This window comes from Amphibalanus amphitrite, unplaced genomic scaffold (assembly GCF_019059575.1).
Source record: "Amphibalanus amphitrite isolate SeventyFive unplaced genomic scaffold, NRLGWU_Aamphi_draft 001213F_arrow, whole genome shotgun sequence".
Taxonomy (NCBI): Eukaryota; Metazoa; Arthropoda; class Thecostraca; order Balanomorpha; family Balanidae; genus Amphibalanus; species Amphibalanus amphitrite.
Genome location: NW_024882707.1, coordinates 1 through 23,348, shown reverse-complemented (window position 1 = coordinate 23,348; position 23,348 = coordinate 1). Strand labels below are relative to the sequence as shown.

The following is a 23,348-nucleotide window of genomic DNA, read 5'->3' as shown; positions in this document are numbered from 1 at the left end:
CCTCGCAAAAGCGTGACCACGGCCGGCCGGCCGGCCGGCCGGCCGCTCATACTCAGAAATTTCCGTTAATCTAAGGAAAGACTACGCTCGCTTCGCTCGCTCCGTAATAAAGCGTGCAGCACTGGGTTCTAAAGCTAAACGCCGAGCGCCGATAGTTGAACATTTCTTCGGCTAATCTAAGATGCTGAAAATTTTAATAAATTCCTTTATTAACTTTCGAACCTATGGTTGAAGAAATTAAAAGAATGCATTTTCAAAAGCATGTAACGGGTTAATTTGGATGAAAAGAAAGGAAAAATAGAAGACAGATTAAAGTGAGGTCTGTCGACGTATCAGATATATTTGTATCCATATTTTCATACAAAAAGCTTTTGTCTTGCGTTTGATCCATTATCACACGATTTGCTTATATATTGTAATGCTCACTATCAATCATTCACTGCTTATAACCAGTATAACGCCTTTTGGGGCGACTAACGGAGCGAGCGAGAGGGTGAGCCTTGCACGTGCGAAATTTCGACGAGGTACCTCCAGCTGACTTGTGCACGGCACCCTACTAACCGGTCTCTAGCGATGTGCCAAATTTGAGCACAATCGGCCCAGCCGTTCTCGAGATCTGGAAGTGGCACCCTGCACGTGCGCACGTGCAAAATGGGTCCCAACTGAGTTTTGCACGGCACCCTACTAACCGGTCCCTAACCATGTGCCAAATTTGAGCGCCATCGGTCCAGCCGTTCTCGAGATCTGGAATCGACCCCTGCACGTGCGCACGTGCAGCAGCACCCCAATTCTGGCACATGGATATGCATTGCCTAGTGGGTGCCTACCTACATGCCAACTTTCAGCGCAATCGGCCAAGTAGTTACTGAGAAATTGCAACAATTACAAAAGTGACACCTCTTCGTTTTGCACGTGGCACGTGCATAAGGGGTCACCCACATGCATCGGCAATAGTCCAATACTTGGTAGAAGGAATGAAGCTACCCTACAAAAATTACCGCGTGTAAATCGGTCAAGTGGTTGCTGAGATATAAGCCTCGCAAAAGCGTGACCACGGCCGGCCGGCCGGCCGGCCGCTCATACTCAGAAATTTCCGTTAATCTAAGGAAAGACTACGCTCGCTTCGCTCGCTCCGTAATCACCAGTGCTCGTGTGAAAGTAAGAATTTGAGCTTGGTCAGGATCAGGGTCCAGTCAGAAACGTCGCTTTGAGAGCATTAATTTTAAACGTTATGCAACGCATTGTCATGTACTTCTTACAAACAACGAAGCATTTACAAATTTCTAACTACCTATGTATGTACATATGTAGACTCTAGGTAGGTATATTGATAAATTCCAGTACCTACTTTAAAATAAGCGTGTCTTAACCAGCTTCTTTTGGCTTCTATGTTCCTCCAACAGCACATTTTATTGGAATAAAATACGTATAAAATATACCAAAGTGACACTGTTGAGGCACAATGTCGACGGCAAAAGCGGTATGTTAAATCTATCAGTTCTTGGACCTCCTGCTTTGACAGTCTAGTGGAGCTGTGTGGACGCAAGCTCAACTGCGAGCCAGAATATGCGTCTCTAAATGGATTCGCATAGAGGCTTCCTTCCAATCCGCATCTGCGGCACACATATCCGTTCGTGTCATGCGTCACCCGTCACACCACTGAAAGCCTGACGAGCAGAGACCGTTCCGGCAGTGCCTACAGCTGAGCTCTGTGACTCAATGGACTGCTAACGTCATATACTGCTGTCCTAATGGTGCTGGCGAAACATGATGCGCAGCTCGGTATACTAACTATCCATTAGCTTATAGAGTCTTTTAATATTTAGTCATCCTATTAGATCAATGCAAATATCTGGTGCTTTTCGCATCCAATGATATACGCTCGATCCGCTGTCATCCAACCCAAGTCAGACGGAGGCCAACGAAAGAAGGCGATACAAGTGGCCAAATAGATATGTTGCGCTGAGTGGTGGCCTGTTGCTGGTAGCCTGTAGCTAGCTTCGAGCTTGTTAGGTGGTGGTGCTGAGAAGGTCCATAACCGTCCTCCAGCACTGAGGGAACTGTGGGACAGACACCGATTAGCGGATGTCGTTCAGTTAGGTAGATTGTCCCCGATGAAGCAATACCGAACGCATGAAGTTGGCAATAAGCGGCAAGAAATGAGCTGCAACGATTCAGATAGTGCACCTTTCTACTTAGATTTGGAGGCTAGTAGCTTTAGATAGTGAGTAAAATGTTTGGATGCCTGGAGCTTGCACTGAGACTCGATTTGCAGGAATTTGAATGTGATTTGAATGTGTGAGAAACAGGAGCTGTTCTCAGTTCTCACCCGCCAGTAAGCATCCACACGCTTAGATTCTCGTCTAACACTTTTGATAGATTTTATTCATATGATGAAAAATGACCTTATGCTCATGGTTCTACTGTTATCTATGTATGATGATATGATATGATAATATGATTGCTTATATCCAACGTCTCATAAATTCACTCAATTTTGACATAAAATACTCAGGTGCCTTCAAACGAGTATATTACTGAATAAATACAACATAAATATCATGGACAACAGACATCACACACACAACGCTAAAGGAAACATGTAAAACAGCTGATAACGTATCCTTTTACAAAAAGATGACATAAGTGCTTGTAAAACAGATGCTATCTCGAAATGCGTTCACATTCGTTGTGGCGTGCATCAGCTCTCCATACTGACATCGATACAAGAAAGAAAGACGAGTTCTGAGTAAGTCCATTGAACATTTACATACATATGGAACCTCGCTTAGGATACCAGTAGCTCGAGTTTTATGCAGCAATCGTATAATAAATGACTGGCAAACGTTTTATTGAATCTGAACATTTATGATGTTTGTGAAACGCTTTAGGCGTTGGCTGATGGTAGCAAGAGGTCCGAATTGTGTGCTTATTTATTCATGAGATGAGCTATGCTTGTCGTAGGCGGGCTCATCGTAAGACGTCGAGGGCTTGTAGGCAGGCTCGTGGTAAGACGTCTTGGGCTTGTAGGCAGGCTCATGGTAAGATGGAGTGGGCTTATAAGCGGGCTCGTGGTAAGATGGAGTGGGTTTGTAGGCTGGCTCGTGGTAAGACGTCTTGGGCTTGTAGGCAGGTTCGTGGTAAGAAGGAGTGGGCTTGTAGGCAGGTTCGTGGTAAGACGGAGTGGGCTTGTAGGCAGGCTCGTGGTAAGAAGGAGTGGGCTTGTAGGCAGGCTCATGGTAAGAAGGAGTGGGCTTGTAGGCGGGCTCGTGGTAAGACGGGGTCGGCTTGTAGGCAGGCTCGTGGTAAGACGGAGTAGGCTTATAGGCAGGTTCATGGTAAGACGTCTTGGGCTTGTAGGCAGGCTCGTGGTAAGACGGAGTCGGCTTGTAGGCAGGCTCGTGGTAAGACGGAGTCGGTTTGTAGGCAGGCTCGTGGTAAGAAGGAGTCGGCTTGTACGCGGGCTCGTGGTAAGAAGGAGTCGGCTTGTAGGCGGGCTCGTGGTAAGAAGGAGTCGGCTTGTAGGCGGGCTCGTGGTAAGAAGGAGTCGGCTTGTAGGCGGGCTCGTGGTAAGACGGAGTCGGCTTGTAGGCAGGCTCGTGGTAAGACGTCTTGGGCTTGTAGGCGGGCTCGTGGTAAGACGGAGTCGGCTTGTAGGCAGGCTCGTGGTAAGACGTCTTGGGCTTGTAGGCGGGCTCGTGGTAAGATGGGGTCGGCTTGTAGGCAGGCTCGTGGTAAGATGTCTTGGGCTTGTAGGCAGGCTCGTGATAAGACGGAGTCGGCTTGTAAGCGGGCTTATGGTAAGACGGCGTTGGCTTGTAGGCGGGCTCGTGGTAAGAAGGCGTGCCCTTGTATCCGGAGCCGTGTCCGCCGTAGTAGGTGACGTGAGTGCTTCCCTCCTTGGTCTCCACGCCGTACTGTCCCTGCACGTTGTGGCCGTCGCTGTGCTCCGACTTGCTGAACTGACCGCCGTAGTGATCCTCCACGGCAAAGTCGTACGAGTACCTGTCGTGACAGAGCAGTCAGAGACATCTGGGTCAGTCACATAGCGTGCGCAGTGTGGTTTCAGGGTGGGGTCTGTCATGACTGGGAGGAATGAGTGCGGCTGCAGGACCCCGTTCTCACCACGCCCCAGCCACGGTCGTCAGGCCCCAGCACCTGTGCCAAGGCCAGTGCTCTGCGAGGCTGAAGACCGTTGGGGTCGACAGGAAGAGAATGGGCTCGACAGGTGCAGTCCACTGAACATGGCAATTAACCTTGTGCTGTGTGCGTGCCGAGTGGGGAATGACCTCGGGAAAACAATTCCCATGGTGTGATTCAGATGATAGTCACCAAGGCAAGGAAGCAGTTATCGTCTCTTTTGGTTTCATGACATATATAGAGTATGGAATTTGTGTGACAAGTTGTAGTTATAATGAATCCCTATTTTATTTTAAGCTCAAAGCAAATTTTGTATGGTTCAACTAGATAGGTAACGAGCACTTCTATGTCTCAGTTTATACAATAGAATTCAATATAACAATAGCTTGGGAGTCTATATTTAATGGTATAACGTGTTTAAACGTCGAAAATTACCAAAAGTTACAAAAAATACTTGAGCACAGTTCGGAGCCGTTCCTTCACCCTTATCATTCCTTCATCATGAAGGGACGTGTCTGAAACATATTCAAGTATTTTTTAACTTTTGGGGTAATTTTTAGAACTTTGGACAAAAGGTTATATCATTAAATATATCAAAATTATGTTGTTCACTATATAGAGTACTTCGTCGTGAGCTTGGAAGTCTTGAAAACCTCAGGCAATTGATGTTAACTTTACCCTTACGTGAAAACGGTAACTGAGCCTTATGCCTGAAACAGACTCTTTCCGCAGTCAGGAAATCGCATGCGAGAGCCTTTTCAAATACATACATACTAGTTTCTCGCGTTTATCGTAACACAAGATGAACAAATTTCAATTTATCGCAACATGTTTATCGCAACATTTTTGCCTCGATTTATTGCATCATCTAGGATGTTGCAATAAACTTGTGCATCTTTTAATGAAAGGTTTTGCCTATCTAGGAAGAAAAAATTCGGATATGTTCCTTCATGGATTGAATCGCTGCGTCGCTCGCCGGTGAGGCACGGAGGTTGAGATGCTGGAGGGACGGACATGCAATAATTCTTGAGGTGTACCTATCAGGTGCACGATGGACAGATTCGGTGCTTATCTTACGTTTATTCGCATATTGTGGCATATGTTCCCATCAATTAATAGTCGAAGTCGAGCACTCGCCGGCCAAGGGGGGGGGGGGCGGGTGCCGCCCCCATACTTTTTTTTTGGCAATAGCTCGGAACACGCCCGCGATGGAGAGCTGAAACTTGGCATACCTGACCTTTGACTCAAGCCGGATCTTGTGAGATCAGCCGTATTTTCAGCTCAGGTCAGGTCAGTGACGTGACCTATAACATAAGTGAACCTATGCACGGTCCTCAGATGTCGCAACTTCGCAACGCCCTCAGTGCTAGAGGAACTTTCACAGGGAGATGAAACTTACGAAGATGTAAGTTTTATCTGTGAGACCTTCAGAGGTCTCACAACTTGTATATATCTCTGATCTTTTCCTAAAGGTCACACGTGGTTAGGTCGGTTACGTGACCTCACCATTATTAAGTCAATGGGTAAATATGAAAACTGCTATTTTGGCGCCGGGAATGATCTAAAACTATCCCAAGCACATGGAATCAGGCGCATACCTAGAATTTTGCCAAGGGATGGGGGCGGAGGAATCCCGGGTGGGCTCCTTTCTACAGAGGGTCTCCTCTCTAAAGGGGCCTCCTCTCTACAGGGGGCCTCCTTTCTACAGAGGGTCTCCTCTTTACAGAGGGCCTCCTACCTTCAGAGGCCTCCTCTCTACTGAGGAGTCAGAGGGGCCCTAGCGGTCAGACACAGACACTAACGGTTATTCACAGGAGGCCCCAGGAAGTAAGAAGGACCCTAGCTGTCACTTGTCAGGCTGGTCAGAGGGCCCTGATTGTCCTGACGTGTTTTTTTTTGGGGGGGGGGGGATTCCCGTGAATTTCGTTCGCCTCCGACGTGATTTTAACCAACGTGGACCTTCGGCCCACGGGGCCCTGATTCCATCTGGGGCCTCCTAAAAAACCCAAGGGGGGGGGGCGGACGCCCCCCGTTGGGTACGTCCCTGCATGGAATCGTGATTTCATGCACTCCTTGCAAGGTCCGATGCTTCACTATTGCATTGTTGACCTTGCGTGACGTCATTTACGACGTCACTAGGGTCATAAGAGTTTTTCGTCAATAACTCCCGATCAAATTTAAGTAGAGAGTCGGGAAAGACACCATTGGACTCGGGAAGACCTGCAGAATCGAATGCTATGCAATATGATATCCTTTGATCAACTTCGTGACTTGAGGCCTGAGGGGCTCCATGACCTGACCTTGACTCGAGGTCTACACCTTAACCCGGCCGGGCCCGGGGGGTAATCCCAACCACCGCAGCCCGGGGGGCGTTTTTCGCCCCCCCCCCTGTCTAACTCCGTAAATAAGGGAGCTACGGTAACAGAAGCGATACCAAACGAAAGGTCCTTACGAGACGATTCTAAAGCACCTAAAATTTTGACCTCAGGTCAATTTTCAAGGTCAGAGGTCAAGGTCAAAGGCAAAAACCGGCACATGTGTAGTGATCTCAAAGTAAGCCTTCTAGAGGACGGCAGGCCGCAGGCAGCATCAAACCGGAAAAATTGGGTGTCAAACGAAAGAAGAGAACCTGAGGATTTCGAAAATGTGCTCAAAATCAAAGGTCAAGGTCAATGTCACGCTGAAAAAAAACGACGCGAGCCCATGTGTAACGAGAGAGGCGATACGCCATTCGAAGTGGAGTAAAGCGTGCTTCAATCCAAGATAAATAAAATCAATCAAATCACATAAATTAAATCCAAGCACATACAAATAAAATGTTTGTAAGGTGCCGAAGTTCAATGGACCATTTCTGCGGTCAATAATGAAGGCAATATGACGATAAAGTCCAACTGAGATAATCGTTGGCACGGATGTGGCCAAAATCGGGCACGAGCAGGACCAGAATTTGGCGCAACTGTATATCACGAACGGGATCCAATGCTGGAACGAACGGCATCAGCGTCAGGCTCAGCACCATAAGCTGGTACAAATGGTGAGGCAATTCAGGCTCGAACTACAGAACAGTCAAGCATAACTAGTAACTACCGTAATCTAACACGAACAGTTATGAGACCCGGCACCAGAACCTGGTACAAACGGCACCATTTTGGACTGGAGAGCGTACCGTCACCAGGCACGAACGGTTCCAGAATATGGCGCGATGGTATGTACATCAGGAAAGAACGTTACCATAACCTGGCACGAACGACATAGGATCAACCATGGAGACCAGAATCAGACACGAACGGTAAAACATAATGGACAATAACGGGTATGCAACGGCGCAGAGCAGTTGAGAGGCCACCAGCGGCGTCCGGCAGGAGCCGAGCCGGTCGGCCAGCGCGCCGTCGAGCCGCGGGCTGGCGCCGCCCGTCAGCGCCAGCCCCGCCTGCAGCTCGCCCACCGACGGGCTCCGTGTGGACATGTGCAGCGTCACGCCAACGGCAGCATGCCGCTACGGTGCAAAAAGGTTCATTTTCTGACGACTGACAGTGTATTTCAATAAGGACACAAAAATGCAGCTGCCGGACTGGCCACCCTTTGCCGACCACACATGGACCGACGGCATCGGGCGCTGCCACTGGACCCTAGCACAGACTCGATCGGATCAACACAATCTTACACCAGGCACACAACACACAACGGATCATGGTACTCAAGTCCGTGCCATCGGTGTCACTCAACAAAAACGGTGCTTCTGTCTCAATGTAAAACTCAATGTATGTACTTACTGACGCCGCGGGCGGCTCCGGGCCGCGAGTCCCATCCGGACCCAACCCAGCACAGCCCAGCCCCCGGCCCGATTCAGCCCTATCACCGGGCACCGCTGCCAGTGCCGAACAGGGAAGGACGGACACCAGAGAACAACTGATGACAACGGACTTACGAGAACTTACAGCATCGAAACCATTATGAGGAAACACGTTATCGAGATACACAACAACCCATACACACTTCACACGCCATCTTGACGCTCACGACTCCGACGTACGCTAGGCCGCTGGCCACCCTTTGCCGACCACACATGGACCGACGGCATCGGGCGCTGCCACTGGACCCTAGCACAGACTCGATCGGATCAACACAATCACTAGACTTACACCAGGCACACGAGACACAACCGAACATGGTACATGCGTCCGTGCCATCGGTATCACGCAGCAAAAACGGTGCCTCTGACTTCTGAGCTTGATAACCAAACTCAACAAAAACGGTGCTTCAGAGCTTGACAACCAAACACCGGACACGGCCAGCAGGACCTACTGCAGCGCCTCGAGCGATCCTGACATAGGCCATGTGGCGGCTGTTCACTGGCTGCCACAGAGAGCACTGCTGACGTCGCGGGCGGCATCGGGGCGCGGGCAGGCACATGTATTGTCGCCGCGGGCGGCATCGGGGCGCGGGCAGACACATGTATTGTCGCCGCGGGCGGCATCGGGGCGCGGGCAGACACATGTATTTGACGCCGCGGGCGGCGCCGGTCCCCAAGTCCCGTCCGGACCCAACCCAGAACAGCCCGGCCCGGCCGCTCCAGCAGCTCACTCCTGAGGGCAGGGACCACCGAACTGATGTTAGTTACGCCGTGAAATCGGACGGAGTCATGGAGCTATGTGAAGGAAATACAATATTGAGCCTATTACGGTTTTCAAAAGCGTTTTTTCAGCGACGCGCTAGCTCCACCAGGGGCGAAACGGCGAGGGGGTCGTACCCCCCTCGGCCGGCGCGTATGTAGAAAACCAATAGGTCCGGCGAGGGTTAATACCGCTGGAATTTGGCTTATTGAAGTAAAAAAATGCGGTTGGAGCTCTGCTGGCTCCAGTTCTATGAACTCAAAAATAGGTCACCTTATCCACACTTACATAGTTATGACAATGAACATTGAAGAACTAACTGACGATTGACTCAGTTAGTATCAAGGAGGAATCATCCCTTGCACGCCTAAAATAAGCAACCGAATATAGCGCATCGCAACAAACATACGCGCCAAGTACAAAGAAGTGCATCAATACATTGTCAATACTTACTGCCTTCTGTTTAAGTTTGTACATCTTGCATCTTATGTCATTCAGATTATGGCCGTTGAACGGCTCCCTCTTGTACAGGTCTCTGAGGTCATCCATACTGGGTACCCGCCCACCGCGGGCTTTCAGTATCGCCCGCAGTCTCTGCACTTCGGGCACAGACCACTTTACATATCGCTCTGAAAAAATAAAGAAATGTTAACCCTGTTATACGCCTTGACTAGCCTGAGGCAAGTTTTTTACCAGCGCCGTGACGCTCTTCCAATCACAATACATCGATGGAAGGACAAGGGTGCATTCACAACCTTTCTAGTCAGGTAATGGGCCGCCCTACAGTTATACACGTTGTCAAAGGTGAAAATTATTCTATTGTGACACCGTTGACGAACTTCCTGATAGACAAAAAGGTAAAACACAACCAATTACTGGTTGCTTTAAATGATTTTCTCACAGCACAAAATATTTAACCTCAGGCCATCACCTTTGTTTCAAAGAGTTAACTTTCTAATTACATACTTATTCGGAAACACTGACGCCCGGTGTGATACCGACTTTACATCTGTTATACCCGCATGATATACTTTCGTCTGCTCCGGGTGATTTAGTGATAAATAGCAGACATGGTTGTTTAGTTCAGCACTGCTTAGCGGGCATCAACCGGGTAAACGGGCCTACCTAGAGCGTCCAAACAGTGTTGCGGTAGAGCATCTCATCTTCCGTCGGAGAGGCCAACAGCCTGGTGAGACTACTACAGAATATGTGTCCGCTTTGCGAGCACTAGCCAATATATGTTACTTCAGGACGATAAATTAGACATCGGCAGCCACATCAGCCGCACAGCACCAGCCGACGTCCGGCGCTCGGAAACGGAGGAACATCTGGCCACCCTTCCAGACGACGCCGTGTAGGTATGGAGCGACGGCTCGGCGGAGGGAGGTGTCTCAGCCAGAGGGAGTGAAGCGTTGATAATCCTCCCCTCGGGCGAGGAACACGAGCTCCGAGCCCCCGCAGTCAAGATATGCAGCAGTACCCGCGCTAAGCTGGTGACGATCCGCGGGGCTCTGGAGATGCTGCTACAGCTGGAAGGCGGCCCGGCGGAGAGCCCAGTCATCGTCTGCTCAGACTCGCAGGCGGCGCTCGCCACGCTGGCGAGTGGTGCTGGGAGTCAGACGACCGACGGCACTCGGTGCCGCCGTATGGCGACTGCTCCTGACTCCGAGTCCTCATACAGTGGATCCCGGCACACTGCGGAATACCCGGCAACGAAAGGGTGGACGTGCTGGCTAAAGTGGCCTCCAGCATGTCGCAAGCCGCCGTCCCGATGGACGTCCGCTGCTTCGTAAAGGCTGATTGTTTGAATTGGACAATTGAATTGGACAATCATATACGAATTAATTTCGTGAAGGCTGTCAGCCTTGGCCGCTCCGCCACCAAGGCATGGCATCGCAGCTGGACAGACAGCATCTTCAAAAACATTATGGGAGACCGGATGCCGATGCCGGTGCTTCTGGTGTCTCGGGACGAGGCGGTTAACGTCCACCAGCTGCGGGCGGGACACTGGAGCCACTCGTAGAGTTATCTGCGCAGGATCGGACGCCACCCCGAGCGCGAGTGTCCACAGTGCAGCGACCTGGCCTGCCCAGTGCAGTGGCGCGCTGCCTGGTGTGCCGCGAGGGTCCGGACACACCGGAGCGCGTGTTGCTCGGGTGCCCATGCTTGGCCGGAGCGAGGCTCCAACTACTCGGAAACATATGATCGGACCCTACGCAGCTTTGGGACGGCGGTGTCGTGGCGGCCTTCAGCCGCGGCTACCTCAGTCACCGAGAGCCGTTGGGCTACGGCCGGCCATGAGCCGACCCGCGGAGAACAAGAGCAACAACTTCAGGACGATTGAAGATAAGACGATCAGATACCTCGTGGTGGAACAGATCCTGCATCATCATCTAGCGAAGTTCCTGCAAGACGGTGCCCTCACCCTGGAGAAGGTGCTCGATTTGTGTGAAGCCTACGAGCGTTCAATCCTCCAGTCGTCTGATGGCTCGTCATGAACACAACGCAGTGGCTAATATCAGCCGACAGCCGCGGTTGACAGAACACCCAGCATCTGTAGAAGGCCATGCGGGAGCTAGGGGCTCGCTGACCATGCCAACAGCCAGGGCCCCTCAGTGTCCTGCCAGACGAGTGACCTGACGCGTCTGTGGAAGGAAGTCACTATGCTGCAGTCGGAAAGAGGAAGTTAACACGAGTGAAGAAGGCCACCATGGCGTTTCATGTGTTGCAGTGCAAGGTAAACACCTGCAGTAAGTAAGGTGACCGGCCCTGTCATCCTGGAGGCAGAGAGGCGTAGGCAAGCGATGACACTTACGGTGGATGCTGGTGAAACCTGCTCGACCTTGAGACTTTAGTGCAGAGTACGTCTGCCGTCTCTAGGGATGCACTTACGAGCCATCCACATCCAACCTCCTCAGGTTCGGGAGAATGCATTTCAGCGTGACAGGTAAATACTCTGCGACGTCTGCGTGCCACAGCCCGGTACCAGTCGGTGGATGCCAGCCTCTTCCTGGTGGATACATGGCCGCTGCGGAAGCCATCACAGGCCTGGGTCTGATGCAAAGCTGGGTGTCACCATTTCCCAACATCAGGTGAGGTCTTCACCATACAAGAGGAGGGGGATGCGATTCTCCCGACCATCAATGGCTACCAGCATTACAGCATCCTCGTCCCAAATGTCCCATCCTCGTCCCTAAGCCCACGGACTACAAGCTGCGCCGTCTTTTGCTCTCTGTTCGAGATGAGGTGCAGGAGGAGCGGAAGACATCGTGGAGAAGATTGAAGCGTCCTCATGGGTGAACCCGCAGGTCTTCTCTCGCAAATTCAACGGGCAGCGTTGACATCAGGTGGCCCAACTCACATATTGTGGCTGAGATATATCCTCTTTCGACAATCGAAGAGTACCAGGCTCGACTTCATGGCAGAGTCTACAGCAACATCGATCTCCGGTCGGCATGTGAGCAACTGGAACCCCATCCGGAGAGCAGGAACATCAGCGTTCATCTCGCACGGTGAGTTGATACGATTTCTGCAAATCACCTCCGGCCTGGTCTCGACAGACTCTGCTTGCCAGAATCTCCTTCACAACTTGTTAGGGAGCTCAGAAGTTTCCTCTCGCTGACTTGCTGGTCGAATCGCTCCATCCCAGTCTGCGCTTACATCCGACAACTTGCTGTGATTCTACGGAAGGAGTGCTGTTAGAGTGGATGGGGGAAGAGTCAAGGTTCCAGACCATCAAAAATGGTACCGAGCAGCCCGGTTCTGACGCCCTTAAACCGAGACCTACCGACAGTGGTGACGTCACGGCCACGCGCATCCGAATCATTCATTTGATAGCACTGCTGGGTGCTGGTGCCATCATGTCACAGCTGTCCTGACGGCTCAGTGCTTTGTCCTGACGAGCGGTGCTCTTTGTCCGACCGTGAGGCCCTCAGTGCCGTGCAAGCAATGGAGCGGTGGAACGTCTACCTCTGAGGGCGACGTTTAACACTCCGGACTGGCCAGTCCGTGATGAACACGCTCCTCGCCTAAGTTCTCAGACTGGGCGGGAGCACCTGTTGCTAGGTGGTAGGCTCGAATGCTACCGTACGTCTACGAAGTGACGAGCGCCCCTGCCAGCAGGATCACTGTCGCTGACGCACTGTCACGCCAGCGGCTGTCCACTACAGGGCCCGTAGAAGAAGCCGATGAGGAAAAGGTCGTCATCTGCGTCAGGGGCGAACACCTATCACCGCTAACGGAGAAGAAGGTTCGAGAGGCAGCTGTAAAGGACCCTGAGGGGTGTTCACGGGCACCGCACACTGCTGCGTGCGGTGTGTGCGGTGCGTCCAGCAGGCGTGGGGGTAGGGGATGGGTAGGCGGCTCTGACGTCACGGCTGCGTGCGGTGAACGATCCGCTGTGGCCAGTCCCGACCGGCCACAGCGGTCGCTGTGTGCGGTGACGGAAGGCTGACGTAGGGACGCAGTGGGCGGAGCTTGGAGGCTGTGTGCGGTCCGACCGCACACAGGGCCCGTGAACAGCCCTCAGCTCTCCAGCAACTGAGTGACGTCATCCTTTCCACTTCAGCAAAACTCGTCCCCTGCTGTCATTTCGGAATTCGGCAACACCGTGAGACTTGCTATAGGCATGTCGTGCCACTCTCCGTATCTCAAATCGTCCATTTGATACTGATGTCCATTGATACGGCTTTAAAGATGCTTCAAAGACGGCAAAAACCCATACGTCCTCGCGACCGAACAGGATAAACTCAATGCAGACAGCATATAACCACATGTCAAAAGCCCTCACGTCGTCCTTGTGTAGTGTAGCGACGTATTGGGTTTTGACGTTGCAAGCATTTCATAATCTGCAAGAACGTCTATGGGTTTACCGACGTGGATTTTGTCACTGGCACATAGGTTAGCCATGACGTGTGGGTTTTCGCCGACGTAGTGGGTTTTGACTGTGTCACTTCCGTGCTTTTCAAAGACGTGTGAATTCCAAAATTTGTTTTTCCTCTCCCAAAAGCTTTTTTTGGTTTTTGAAAAAAATCCTCATGGCATGAAATAGAGCTTTGCAAGCTGGTCACAATGGTGTAAAAACGAAAAATGACCCAAAATTGACATGTGGGGTTTTGACTTTGGACGGCAGAATGTGTTGGACTTGGTGCTTCATGCTTCCTTGTCTGCCGTTTTCTTTGTTTGTTAGCCATTGCCGCAAGATACATAGGTGCCTCTACTAGCGAGTCTAAAAAATCGGGAGGGGCAAACCATCAACATTTATTGTTTCTTTGCATATAAAAAGGTATACAAATTTAACAAAGAGGGTATTTAATGCAGGAAATTTCAATACGTTTATGAAAATAATGCAACACGTAAAGCTGATGCAGGCGATGTAAGGCGCCAAACCTTTCACTTACTTTTTTTGCGGTCCTTCTTCCGCTGTTCATGGCCTGTGGACATTAAAAAATATAGTTAACATTAGGAATAGAACCACTTAACCATGTAATTCTGTTAACATTACATGGTTATGCATGAGAACATAAATTTGGCCGGGGCGTCGCAAGTCCATCTACGACACGTCGCAAGTTACGACACATGTCCCGTCGCAAGTTGTGTCGTAGCGAAAAAGGAGGGATGTTGAGGAAAGAGGGGTTTGTCGGAGGATACGACAGAACGTAGCTACGACGAGGCTTAAATACCCGCTTTACTCGAGAATTTAAAAGGCTACACGATCAGCTGATCCCGTAGTAAACGTCAGTAAGGTCGAAAACTCTATCACGCATAACGGAACATTCGCCTTTCTGGTTTGAGAGCTTATGAGACAGCCAGGTCAAGCATGTTCTCTGATTCTGAAGCTTTGTCTCAACTGGGTGACTTGTGATCGCTAACGCTCACATAATTTGCCATAAAATTTGGGGTCGATCACAGGAGATTCGTGGCTAAAGAGCATCTAGAAGCTATGCTTTAGAAGAAATGAGTTCAGAGAGTTTGAAGTCACAGAGAGGTAAGAGAGTTGAAGTTGGAGGTCACAATTGGAGGTTACAGAGGTCATCTGGGACACGTCAGGTCACAGAAGTCAACTTGGGGACACGTCAGGTCACAGAGGTTAACTTTGGGTCATCACAGAGCTCAATTGGAGGTCAACTGGGACACGTCAGGTCACAAGAGTCAGCTTGGGGTCATCAAAGAGCTCAATTGGAGGTCACGGAGGTCATCTGGGACACGTCAAGTCACAGAGGTCAACTTGGGGTCATCACAGAGCTCAATTGGAGGTCATATGGGTCATCTGAGATACGTCAGGTCACAGAGGTCAACTTGGGGGTTATCACAGAGCTCTATTGGAGGTCATGGGGGTCATATGAGACACGTCAGGTCACAGAGGTCAACTTGAGGTCACCACAGGGCTCAATTGTAGGCCATCTGGGGACACTTCAGGTCACAGAGGTCAACTTGGGGTCATCAGAGACCTCAATTTGAGATCAGCTGGGACACGTCAGGTCACAGAGGTCAGCTTGGGGTTATCAGAGGTCACTTAGAGGTCATAGAGGTCATCTGGGACACGTCAGGTCAGAGAGGTCAACTTGGGGTCATCACAGAGCTCAATTTGAGATCATCTGGGACACGTCTGGTCACAGAGGTCAGCTTGGGCTCATCACAGAGCTCAATTGGGACACGTCAGGTCACAGAGGTCAGCTCGGAGTCATGAGAGAGCTCAATTGGAGGTCATATAGGACTCGTCAGGTCACAGAGGTCAACTTGGGGTCATCACAAAACTCGGAAGTCATCTGAGACACGTCAGGTCACAGAGGTCAGCTCGGAGTAATGAGAGAGCTCAATGGGAGGTCACGGAGGTCATCTGAGACACGGCAGATCACAGAGGTCAACTGGGGTCATCACAGAGCTAAATTGGAGTCATGGGGGCCATCTGAGACACGTCGTTTTTGGAATTGGGAGAATCTTTTGGGGGATGCCCCTCGCAACGTCCAAGATCGCCTTTCTGGACTCGCCAGTAGTTGCTGGAATGATATAAGGCTGCTTTGTATCCCTGAATACCCCAATGAATTTGAATATAACATATTATGCACCATTTTTAACACTCGCTGGCACGGATTGAGGCCTCACAGATGACCCGTCGGTTCAAGCTCTATAACTCGCGTTAGCGTCAACGGATTGTAACCAAATTTTAACTCAAGTTCAAACAATTTTACACTAACCATGTAAATTTCGTGACCATGGCCCGAATGACCTGTGACCTGTGACCTCTTCCTCAAAGCAAGGTTAGCTTACGACACAACTTACGACTGCTATTTCAAATTCGTAAGTTGTGTCGCAAATCAGGCAACTTGCGACAGGCTTTACTACTTAAGTAACGCTACTCATCGATTGATCCCTCCAAAAACGACTTACTACACAACTTGCGACACGTCGCAGTTACGACGAGGCTTACGACGCTCTGGATTCCTCCGGCCAAAAAGATCTTTTCGCTTCATGTCTTGTTAAAGATTTTGAGTTTGTCGTTTCGTTAGCACGACGTCCCCTAAACCTGCACCTGTCTACTGCTTTTTTTTTGCCACCCCGAACAAGAACGACTGAGGAGGAGGGGGGCTTGATACGACCCCACTTACGTTTCGCTCCCATGGAACTAAAAACAGCAAATTTTCATGGGAAAGGGGCTCATGAGTCCTCGCTCCCTAACTACATCAATATTTAGAGGGTTTGCATGATAAAAGCCAGCATTAAAAATAAAAATGGCGCTTTTCAGCACGAAACGCTACGTGTCTCGAAAAAAAAAACATAAAAGCTAGAACAATTTAAGATAGCATTCGATAACTTAGAACAAGCCCTATCGAGCTTTATCAAAATATTTTGTCTCAATACGTTAAGCTCAAGATTTCACCAAAGGAGACGCAGTGAGTGTTGCTTAAATACTTTTTTGCATATGACATTTCATATGTAACAGATTTAGCAAAATTGCAAACGAGGCCGAGGGTAGACGAGGTTGGGTGGCGGGCGGCGCTTCACGCCGCCATCGAGCTGCTATTGCAAAAAAAAAAATCGCCCATGGGTCGGATTCCTCCCTCCTCAGACGGACGTGAGTAAAGGCATTCTCGCATGGACAATGCAGTTATTGAGCGATACGCTTATTATCCTGCATCGATCGCAGTGCTTCAATAAATGCATATGAACTCACCTATGCAATTGCCCTCCCACTATAAAACTTCAGGCCGGACTATAGTCTGTTCCATATCAAGCTTGCGGTCGGAGTCCCCTTGGCAGTTCCAGGCAATTCGCTGAGCGCGCTACTCCATTCAATAATTTGAGTCTTAGAATGTAAGATGTATGCACAGAAATCACGCACTGCCTTCAACAGAGCACTTCAGCCGCAAGCTTGACATGGAACACACTAGAGATGTAGTGAATGCGCCTCACCTCCTTCATCGTCCTCTTGGCGATCATCAGCCGGACCGCCCTCATTTTCAGAGCCTGGCTCGTCGAAGTCCTCTGAAAAACCGTCTCTGTCAGATTTAAGAATATGTGTGATGCAAAATAAGTGCCTGCCATAATGGGCAAGCATTTCTGAAAAAAAAAACGCTGAACGGAACATATGTGCTACGGTGGTACCCGGACTGCTTTGGCTATCCGCGCTCGTCCTTCATCTGAAGTACAGCACCATGGGTCTGCATATAACCTAGTAGTACCAGTGAACTTTAACGGTCTTACATTGCCTTCGCTCTGTACGATTCTCTTCATGGTGTTATTGCATTGCCTCTTTAACACTACATTGCAAATTAACCCGCGCCCCGCTGGGCTATTCAGCCATACGCCCCTGCTGGGGGGGGGCAGATTCTGCCCCCCCTGTCTAACTTCCGAACCGATGGTCGTAGAAGAGGGGAAAACGGCAATCGAAAGCTCTCAACAAGGCGGATCTTAAGAGCCAAATTTTTTTGCTTAAGTAGGTCAGAGGTCAGGTCAAGGTCAGGTCAAGGGTACAAAATGCAAGTTTCTACAGTATCGGCCTTGCACCGTAGTTGCCGAAAAATGGACTGAGACTGATTGCCCAAAACGTGTTCTTAGACTACCAAGACAATATTCGTCGCACACAAGGTCATTCAAAGGTCAAGGTCAAGGTCAGGTCAGGTCAGGTCAGGTCACCAAAAACAAAATATAGAAAAGGGCATGTGCGACACATGTTTTATGGGTCATTTTACTCATGGAATTCAATAGGCACACTCAATAAGTGATATGGACCACCTCTGGATGAATTTCAGGTCGAGGTCAGGTCAAGGTCAGGTCAAGTGAGGTCAAATTTTGAAGTTGGTTGTTAAGGCCTTAAAAGGTGTCTATCCGATGCAGTTTTTCACGGCGAATCGAATGGTGCTATTTTTGTTTCCGTACGAGGTCTAGAACTTCCAAAAAAATCATTTTTCAAAATTTTTGTGTGGCGTGACGTCATAAAATTTTGAATAACTCCCACATTTTTGAACCGATTCTTCTAAAAATTGGTATGTAGGTGCACATAGACCACTTCTTTGACATATATTCCGGTTTTTTCGCTAAACTCAAAATTTTGGATTTTATAAATATTTTCCCAAAAAAGTCAGTTTTTTGGAAAAATGTTGGCCAAAATCCAAAATTTTCAAAAAACCGAGATAGCCATTTGATAGACAAAGTAGAATCACGTATAACCTTTTTTGTTACGTCTTGATTCCTTTAAAAATGAAGATGTTAGCGGCGTTTGAAATTTTGCCGTTTTTGAGGCGAAAATGGCGAACATGACGTCACTAAAACGTCAATTTCTCAAAAATTTTCCGACGGATTTCGCTCAAATTTTCAGGGAACGTGTCAAATTGATGTATGATAAGGTACTGAAAGTTTGACGTCGCTGGCGTAACGCGTTTAGAAGTTATTGGCGAAAAACGGGAGGGGGGGGGCAGATTCTGCCCCCCCCCCCAGCGGGGCGCGGGTTAATGCTTTAACTGCATGAAATGTCTGCTAAAATGACAGACGAATGGTGATGTTACGATTAGCACATGTACAAACGATTAGTTACCTTCAGTGAGCATCTCCTCCAGGCTCCGTCCGCTATATTTTGAGAGGCATCCTTCGTCCAGCTTCATCATCAGGATGGAGGCACGCGTCAGTTCGTGAGTAGCGTCTGACAGTCTGTAGTAACCACGATGCACGTCTTTGTCATGTCCCATGTGCCGGGTGAGCACCTCCATATCGAATTCACCCATCTCTAGAATCTGGGACGTTGTAGCACAATATTTCCGTAGTTTTGTTGCATGGAAGAGATCTGCCCTGTTTAGTGCCATGTCCGACAACTGCTCTTTAAGCACCACGCCTGCGTTGTAGTGTCCTGTAGTCCTCGCCAGAGGGTTTGCGAACAGATACTTGTTATCCTTGTCAATGTACGTCTCCCGGTTGTCTACCAGTAGCTGCAGCGGAGCCGCGCAGTCGCTCGGTATCAGGGTGGGGACCTTGTTCCCGCACTTGCCGCGGGACATGACGACGTCGAGCTCGTTGAACAACTTCTTTTCTGTTTCACCCATTGACTTGTTCACTTCTTCTACCGTCTCTTGTTTGTACATCTCTCGGTTGATCCATGATTGCAGCAGGATGCTGCTAAGCTCCTTAGGACGGCGTTTGTTGAATACTAGCAAACGGGCGAGAACCGCTTTGCTCAGCCTTGCATAGTCTGTCATGCCATGTATTCCCTTTTCTGTCATTTCTTTCACTCGTTCCTTCATTTTTTCGGTGAAAAGCTTCAAATCGCTGGTAAAGGGCAGCATGTCTTTCTTGTCATACTTGTTCGACTCGCGGTTCTTCAGCGCTACGCTGCTGATCTTCACATTCCAGAATTGGTCCACGTGATACAAGAACGCCTCAGCATCTTTCACTTCGCTTTCTTCTTTCTTGATCAGCGCAATGCCCTTCTTGAGAGCAGCCAGCTGTCGTAGTTCGCCTCCAATCCGCATGGCCTTTGAAGGAGTTTTGTATGTGGGCAGCCCGTGTGGGCGTTTAGCTTGTCCTGCTCAAACCCACAGACGGATTTGGTGGCACTTACAACCGTATCAAATCCTTCGCCATTGATCAGCTCTTGCATGCTCTTTCCGGCTGCTTGGACAACTTCGCCCATCATCCTTAGGCGCTGGCTTATCTGCGCAAAACCCGACCTTCCAAGTTTCGCGTGCAAGTTGGCACCCCACTTCTTCAGGAGTTCATCGTTCTTTATGGTCTTCGTAACTGCATCGTCGTGCATACGAGACAATATGTCCTTGTGATACCCAGTATTTTCTTCTTGGCCGTCACTCAGGAGCGTCCGGCTCTCTGCCAGCACCGTGGGAATGTCTGGGCATTCTGTTTTGCGAGCCACACAGTGATGTTTTATGTGCTGCATCATGTTGGTTTTAACCACAAAAAGATAGCAGTAAGGACATGGCACGTAGTCGTCCACGGACGCCTGGTCCGACTTCCTTCCCAAGATCATGTCACCTTCACCCCTTTGTAGGACGAGTTTGTTGTGCTCCATGTTGCCTTTGTTGATCATCACGGTGATTTTCATTTTTCGTTCCTGCTCAGAATCACACTCCTGGATATCCTTGACTTCCTTCTCGTCACGGTGGACCGTCTTGATATGGCGCCATATCAGATTTCTCTTTTGCTTGCAATATATGCAAACATTTTTTTTCCGCACTTCGCCGCACGATGCGCCGTTCCTCGCCGACTGAGATGTACGCGACTGAGAACTGTGCTGGGGCGGAGCCACCTCAACACCGTCGCTGACATCAGACTCAGCTCCCTGTTCTCCGTATTCGTTCTCCTCCAAATGGTGGTTCTCGGGAGCCGTGATCTCTGTTTGATTGCACATCAAGTGCTCAGGAAAAGTCCATGTGCCATGGTCCCCTGCATCCTGGACTGAAGCCCTCGAAGTAGAGCAGGTGGGTGACATAAGGTCGTACTCGCTTGCAGAGAACGGCGTCATGTCGATCAGTTCAGTTGGCAGTGCTGTTGAATAAGAGGTTTTTACTGACCCACAAACTCCCGTCTCAGAGGTAGGTGGGGAAACACGAGACGGGGCTCCAACCGTCGCCCCAGTAGTTGTACACAGATGAAGAGCATCCCATCTTCTAGCGTCCGGGGTCGGGACGGGCGGCAGGCCTCCAGCCGCAGTCTCGGAAGTCGCACGCAGATGACGGGCATCAGCCGCTTCCCGCTTCAGAGGTCGGGACGGGCGGCGGGCTCTGGCCGCAGTCTCAGAAGTCTCACGCAGATGAGCACCCACCTTCAGCGTCCCGGGGTCGGGACGGGCGGCGGCTCCGGTCGCAGTCTCAGAAGTCTCACGCAGAAAGAGCATCCCACCTTCAGCGTCCGGGGTCGGGACGGGCGGCGGGCTCCGGTCGCAGTCTCAGAAGTCTCACGCAGATGAAGAAGCATCCCACCTTCCAGCGTCCGGGGTCGGGACGGGCGGCGGGGCTCGGCCGCAGTCTCAGAAGTCTCACGCAGATGAAGACATCCCACCTTCAGCGTCCGGGGTCGGGACGGGCGGCGGGGCTCTGGCCGCAGTCTCAGAAGTCTCACGCAGATGAAGAGCATCCCACCTTCCAGCGTCCGGGGTCGGGACGGGCGGCGGGGCTCTGGCCGCAGTCTCAGAAGTCTCACGCAGATGAAGAGCATCCCACCTTCTAGCGTCCGGGGTCGGGACGGGCGGCGGGCCTGGTCGCAGTCTCAGAAGTCTCACGCAGATGAAGAGCATCCCACCTTAGCGTCCGGGGTCGGGAGGGCGGGGCTCCGGTCGCAGTCTCAGAAGTCTCACGCAGATGATGAGCATCCCACCAGCGTCAGGGTCGGGACGGGCGTGGGGCTCCGGTCGCAGTCTCAGAAGTCCACGCAGATGAGAGCATCCCACCTTCCAGCGTCAGAGGTCGGGACGGGCGGGGGCTCGGTCGCAGTCTCAGAAGTCTACGCAGATGAAGAGCATCCCACCTTCAGCGTCAGAGGTCGGGACGGGCGGCGGGGCTCGGCCGCAGTCTCAGAAGTCTCACGCAGATGAGCATCCCACTTCAGCGTCAGGGTCGGGACGGGCGGCGGGGCTCCGGTCGCAGTCTCAGAAGTCTCACGCAGATAAGAGCATCCCACCTTCTAGCGTCCGGGTCGGGACGGGCGGCGGGCTCCGGTCGCAGTCTCAGAAGTCTCACGCAGATGAAGACATCCCATCTTCAGCGTCCGGGGTCGGGACGGGCGGCGGGCCTCCGGTCGCAGTCTCAGAAGTCTTACGCAGATGAAGAGCATCCCACCTTCCAGCGTCAGAGGTCGGGACGGGCGGCGGGCTCGGTCGCAGTCTCAGAAGTCTACGCAGATGAAGAGCATCCCACTTCAGCGTCAGAGGTCGGGACGGGCGGCGGGGCTGGCCGCAGTCTCAGAAGTCTCACGCAGATGAGCATCCCATTCAGCGAGGTCGGGACGGGCGGCGGGGCTCTGGCCGCAGTCTCAGAAGTCTCACGCAGAGAGAGCATCACACTTCAGAGCGGGGTCGGGACGGGCGGCGGGGCTCTGGCCGCAGTCTCAGAAGTCTCACGCAGATGAGCATCCACCTTCTAGCGTGGGTCGGGACGGGCGGCGGGCCTGGTCGCAGTCTCAGAAGTCTCACGCAGATGAAGAGCATCCACCTTCCAGCGTCCGGGGTCGGGACGGGCGGCGGGCTCCGGTCGCAGTCTCAGAAGTCTCACGCAGAAGAGCATCCCACCTTCCAGCGTCAGAGGTCGGGACGGGCGGGGGGCTCGGCCGCAGTCTCAGAAGTCTCACGCAGATGAGCATCCCACTTCTAGCGTCAGAGGTCGGGACGGGCGGGGGGCTCTGGCCGCAGTCTCAGAAGTCTCACGCATGATGAGCATCCAACTTCTAGCGTCCGGGGGGACGGGGGCGGCGGGCTGGCCGCAGTCTCAGAAGTCTCACGCAGATGATGAGCATCCACCTTCCAGCGTCCGGGGTCGGGACGGGCGGCGGGCCTCCGGTCGCAGTCTCAGAAGTCTCACGCAGATGAAGAGCATCCCACCTTCTAGCGTCCGGGGTCGGGACGGGCGGCGGGCCTCCGGTCGCAGTCTCAGAAGTCTCACGCAGATGAAGAGCATCCCACCTTCTAGCGTCCGGGGTCGGGACGGGCGGCGGGCTCTGGCCGCAGTCTCAGAAGTCTCACGCAGATGAAGAGCATCCCACCTTCAGCGTCCGGGGTCGGGACGGGCGGCGGGCTCCGGTCGCAGTCTCAGAAGTCTCACGCAGATGAAGAGCATCCCACCTTCTAGCGTCCGGGGTCGGGACGGGCGGCGGGGCTCTGGCCGCAGTCTCAGAAGTCTCACGCAGATGAAGAGCATCCCACCTTCCAGCGTCCGGGGTCGGGACGGGCGGCGGGGCTCCGGTCGCAGTCTCAGAAGTCTCACGCAGATGAAGAGCATCCCACCTTCTAGCGTCCGGGGTCGGGACGGGCGGCGGGCCTCCGGTCGCAGTCTCAGAAGTCTCACGCAGATGAAGAGCATCCCACCTTCCAGCGTCCGGGGTCGGGACGGGCGGCGGGCCTCGGTCGCAGTCTCAGAAGTCTCACGCAGATGAAGAGCA

The 23,348-nt window shown here is 51.5% G+C and overlaps 2 protein-coding genes across 2 annotated transcripts; both read right to left on the bottom strand.

Moving 5' to 3' along the window:
• Positions 1-2,518: 2,518 nt before the first annotated feature.
• LOC122371173 (early nodulin-75-like) lies at positions 2,519-7,606 on the bottom strand. The gene is made up of 2 exons (XM_043347306.1): positions 7,452-7,606; positions 2,519-4,005 (listed from the first exon to the last, which is right to left on the bottom strand). Exons 1-2 carry the CDS (start codon positions 7,604-7,606, stop codon positions 2,934-2,936), a joined length of 1,227 nt encoding a protein of 408 aa, XP_043203241.1. The 3' UTR covers positions 2,519-2,933.
• A 50-nt stretch (positions 7,607-7,656) lies between these two features.
• Positions 7,657-20,918, bottom strand: LOC122371181. Its single transcript, XM_043347319.1, has 5 exons — positions 18,787-20,918; positions 17,166-17,237; positions 14,153-14,185; positions 9,207-9,382; positions 7,657-8,726 (listed from the first exon to the last, which is right to left on the bottom strand). The coding sequence occupies exons 1-5, from the start codon at positions 19,712-19,714 to the stop codon at positions 8,721-8,723; spliced, it is 1,215 nt and encodes a 404-aa protein (XP_043203254.1). The 5' UTR covers positions 19,715-20,918; the 3' UTR covers positions 7,657-8,720.
• Between the last annotated feature and the right edge of the window lie 2,430 nt (positions 20,919-23,348).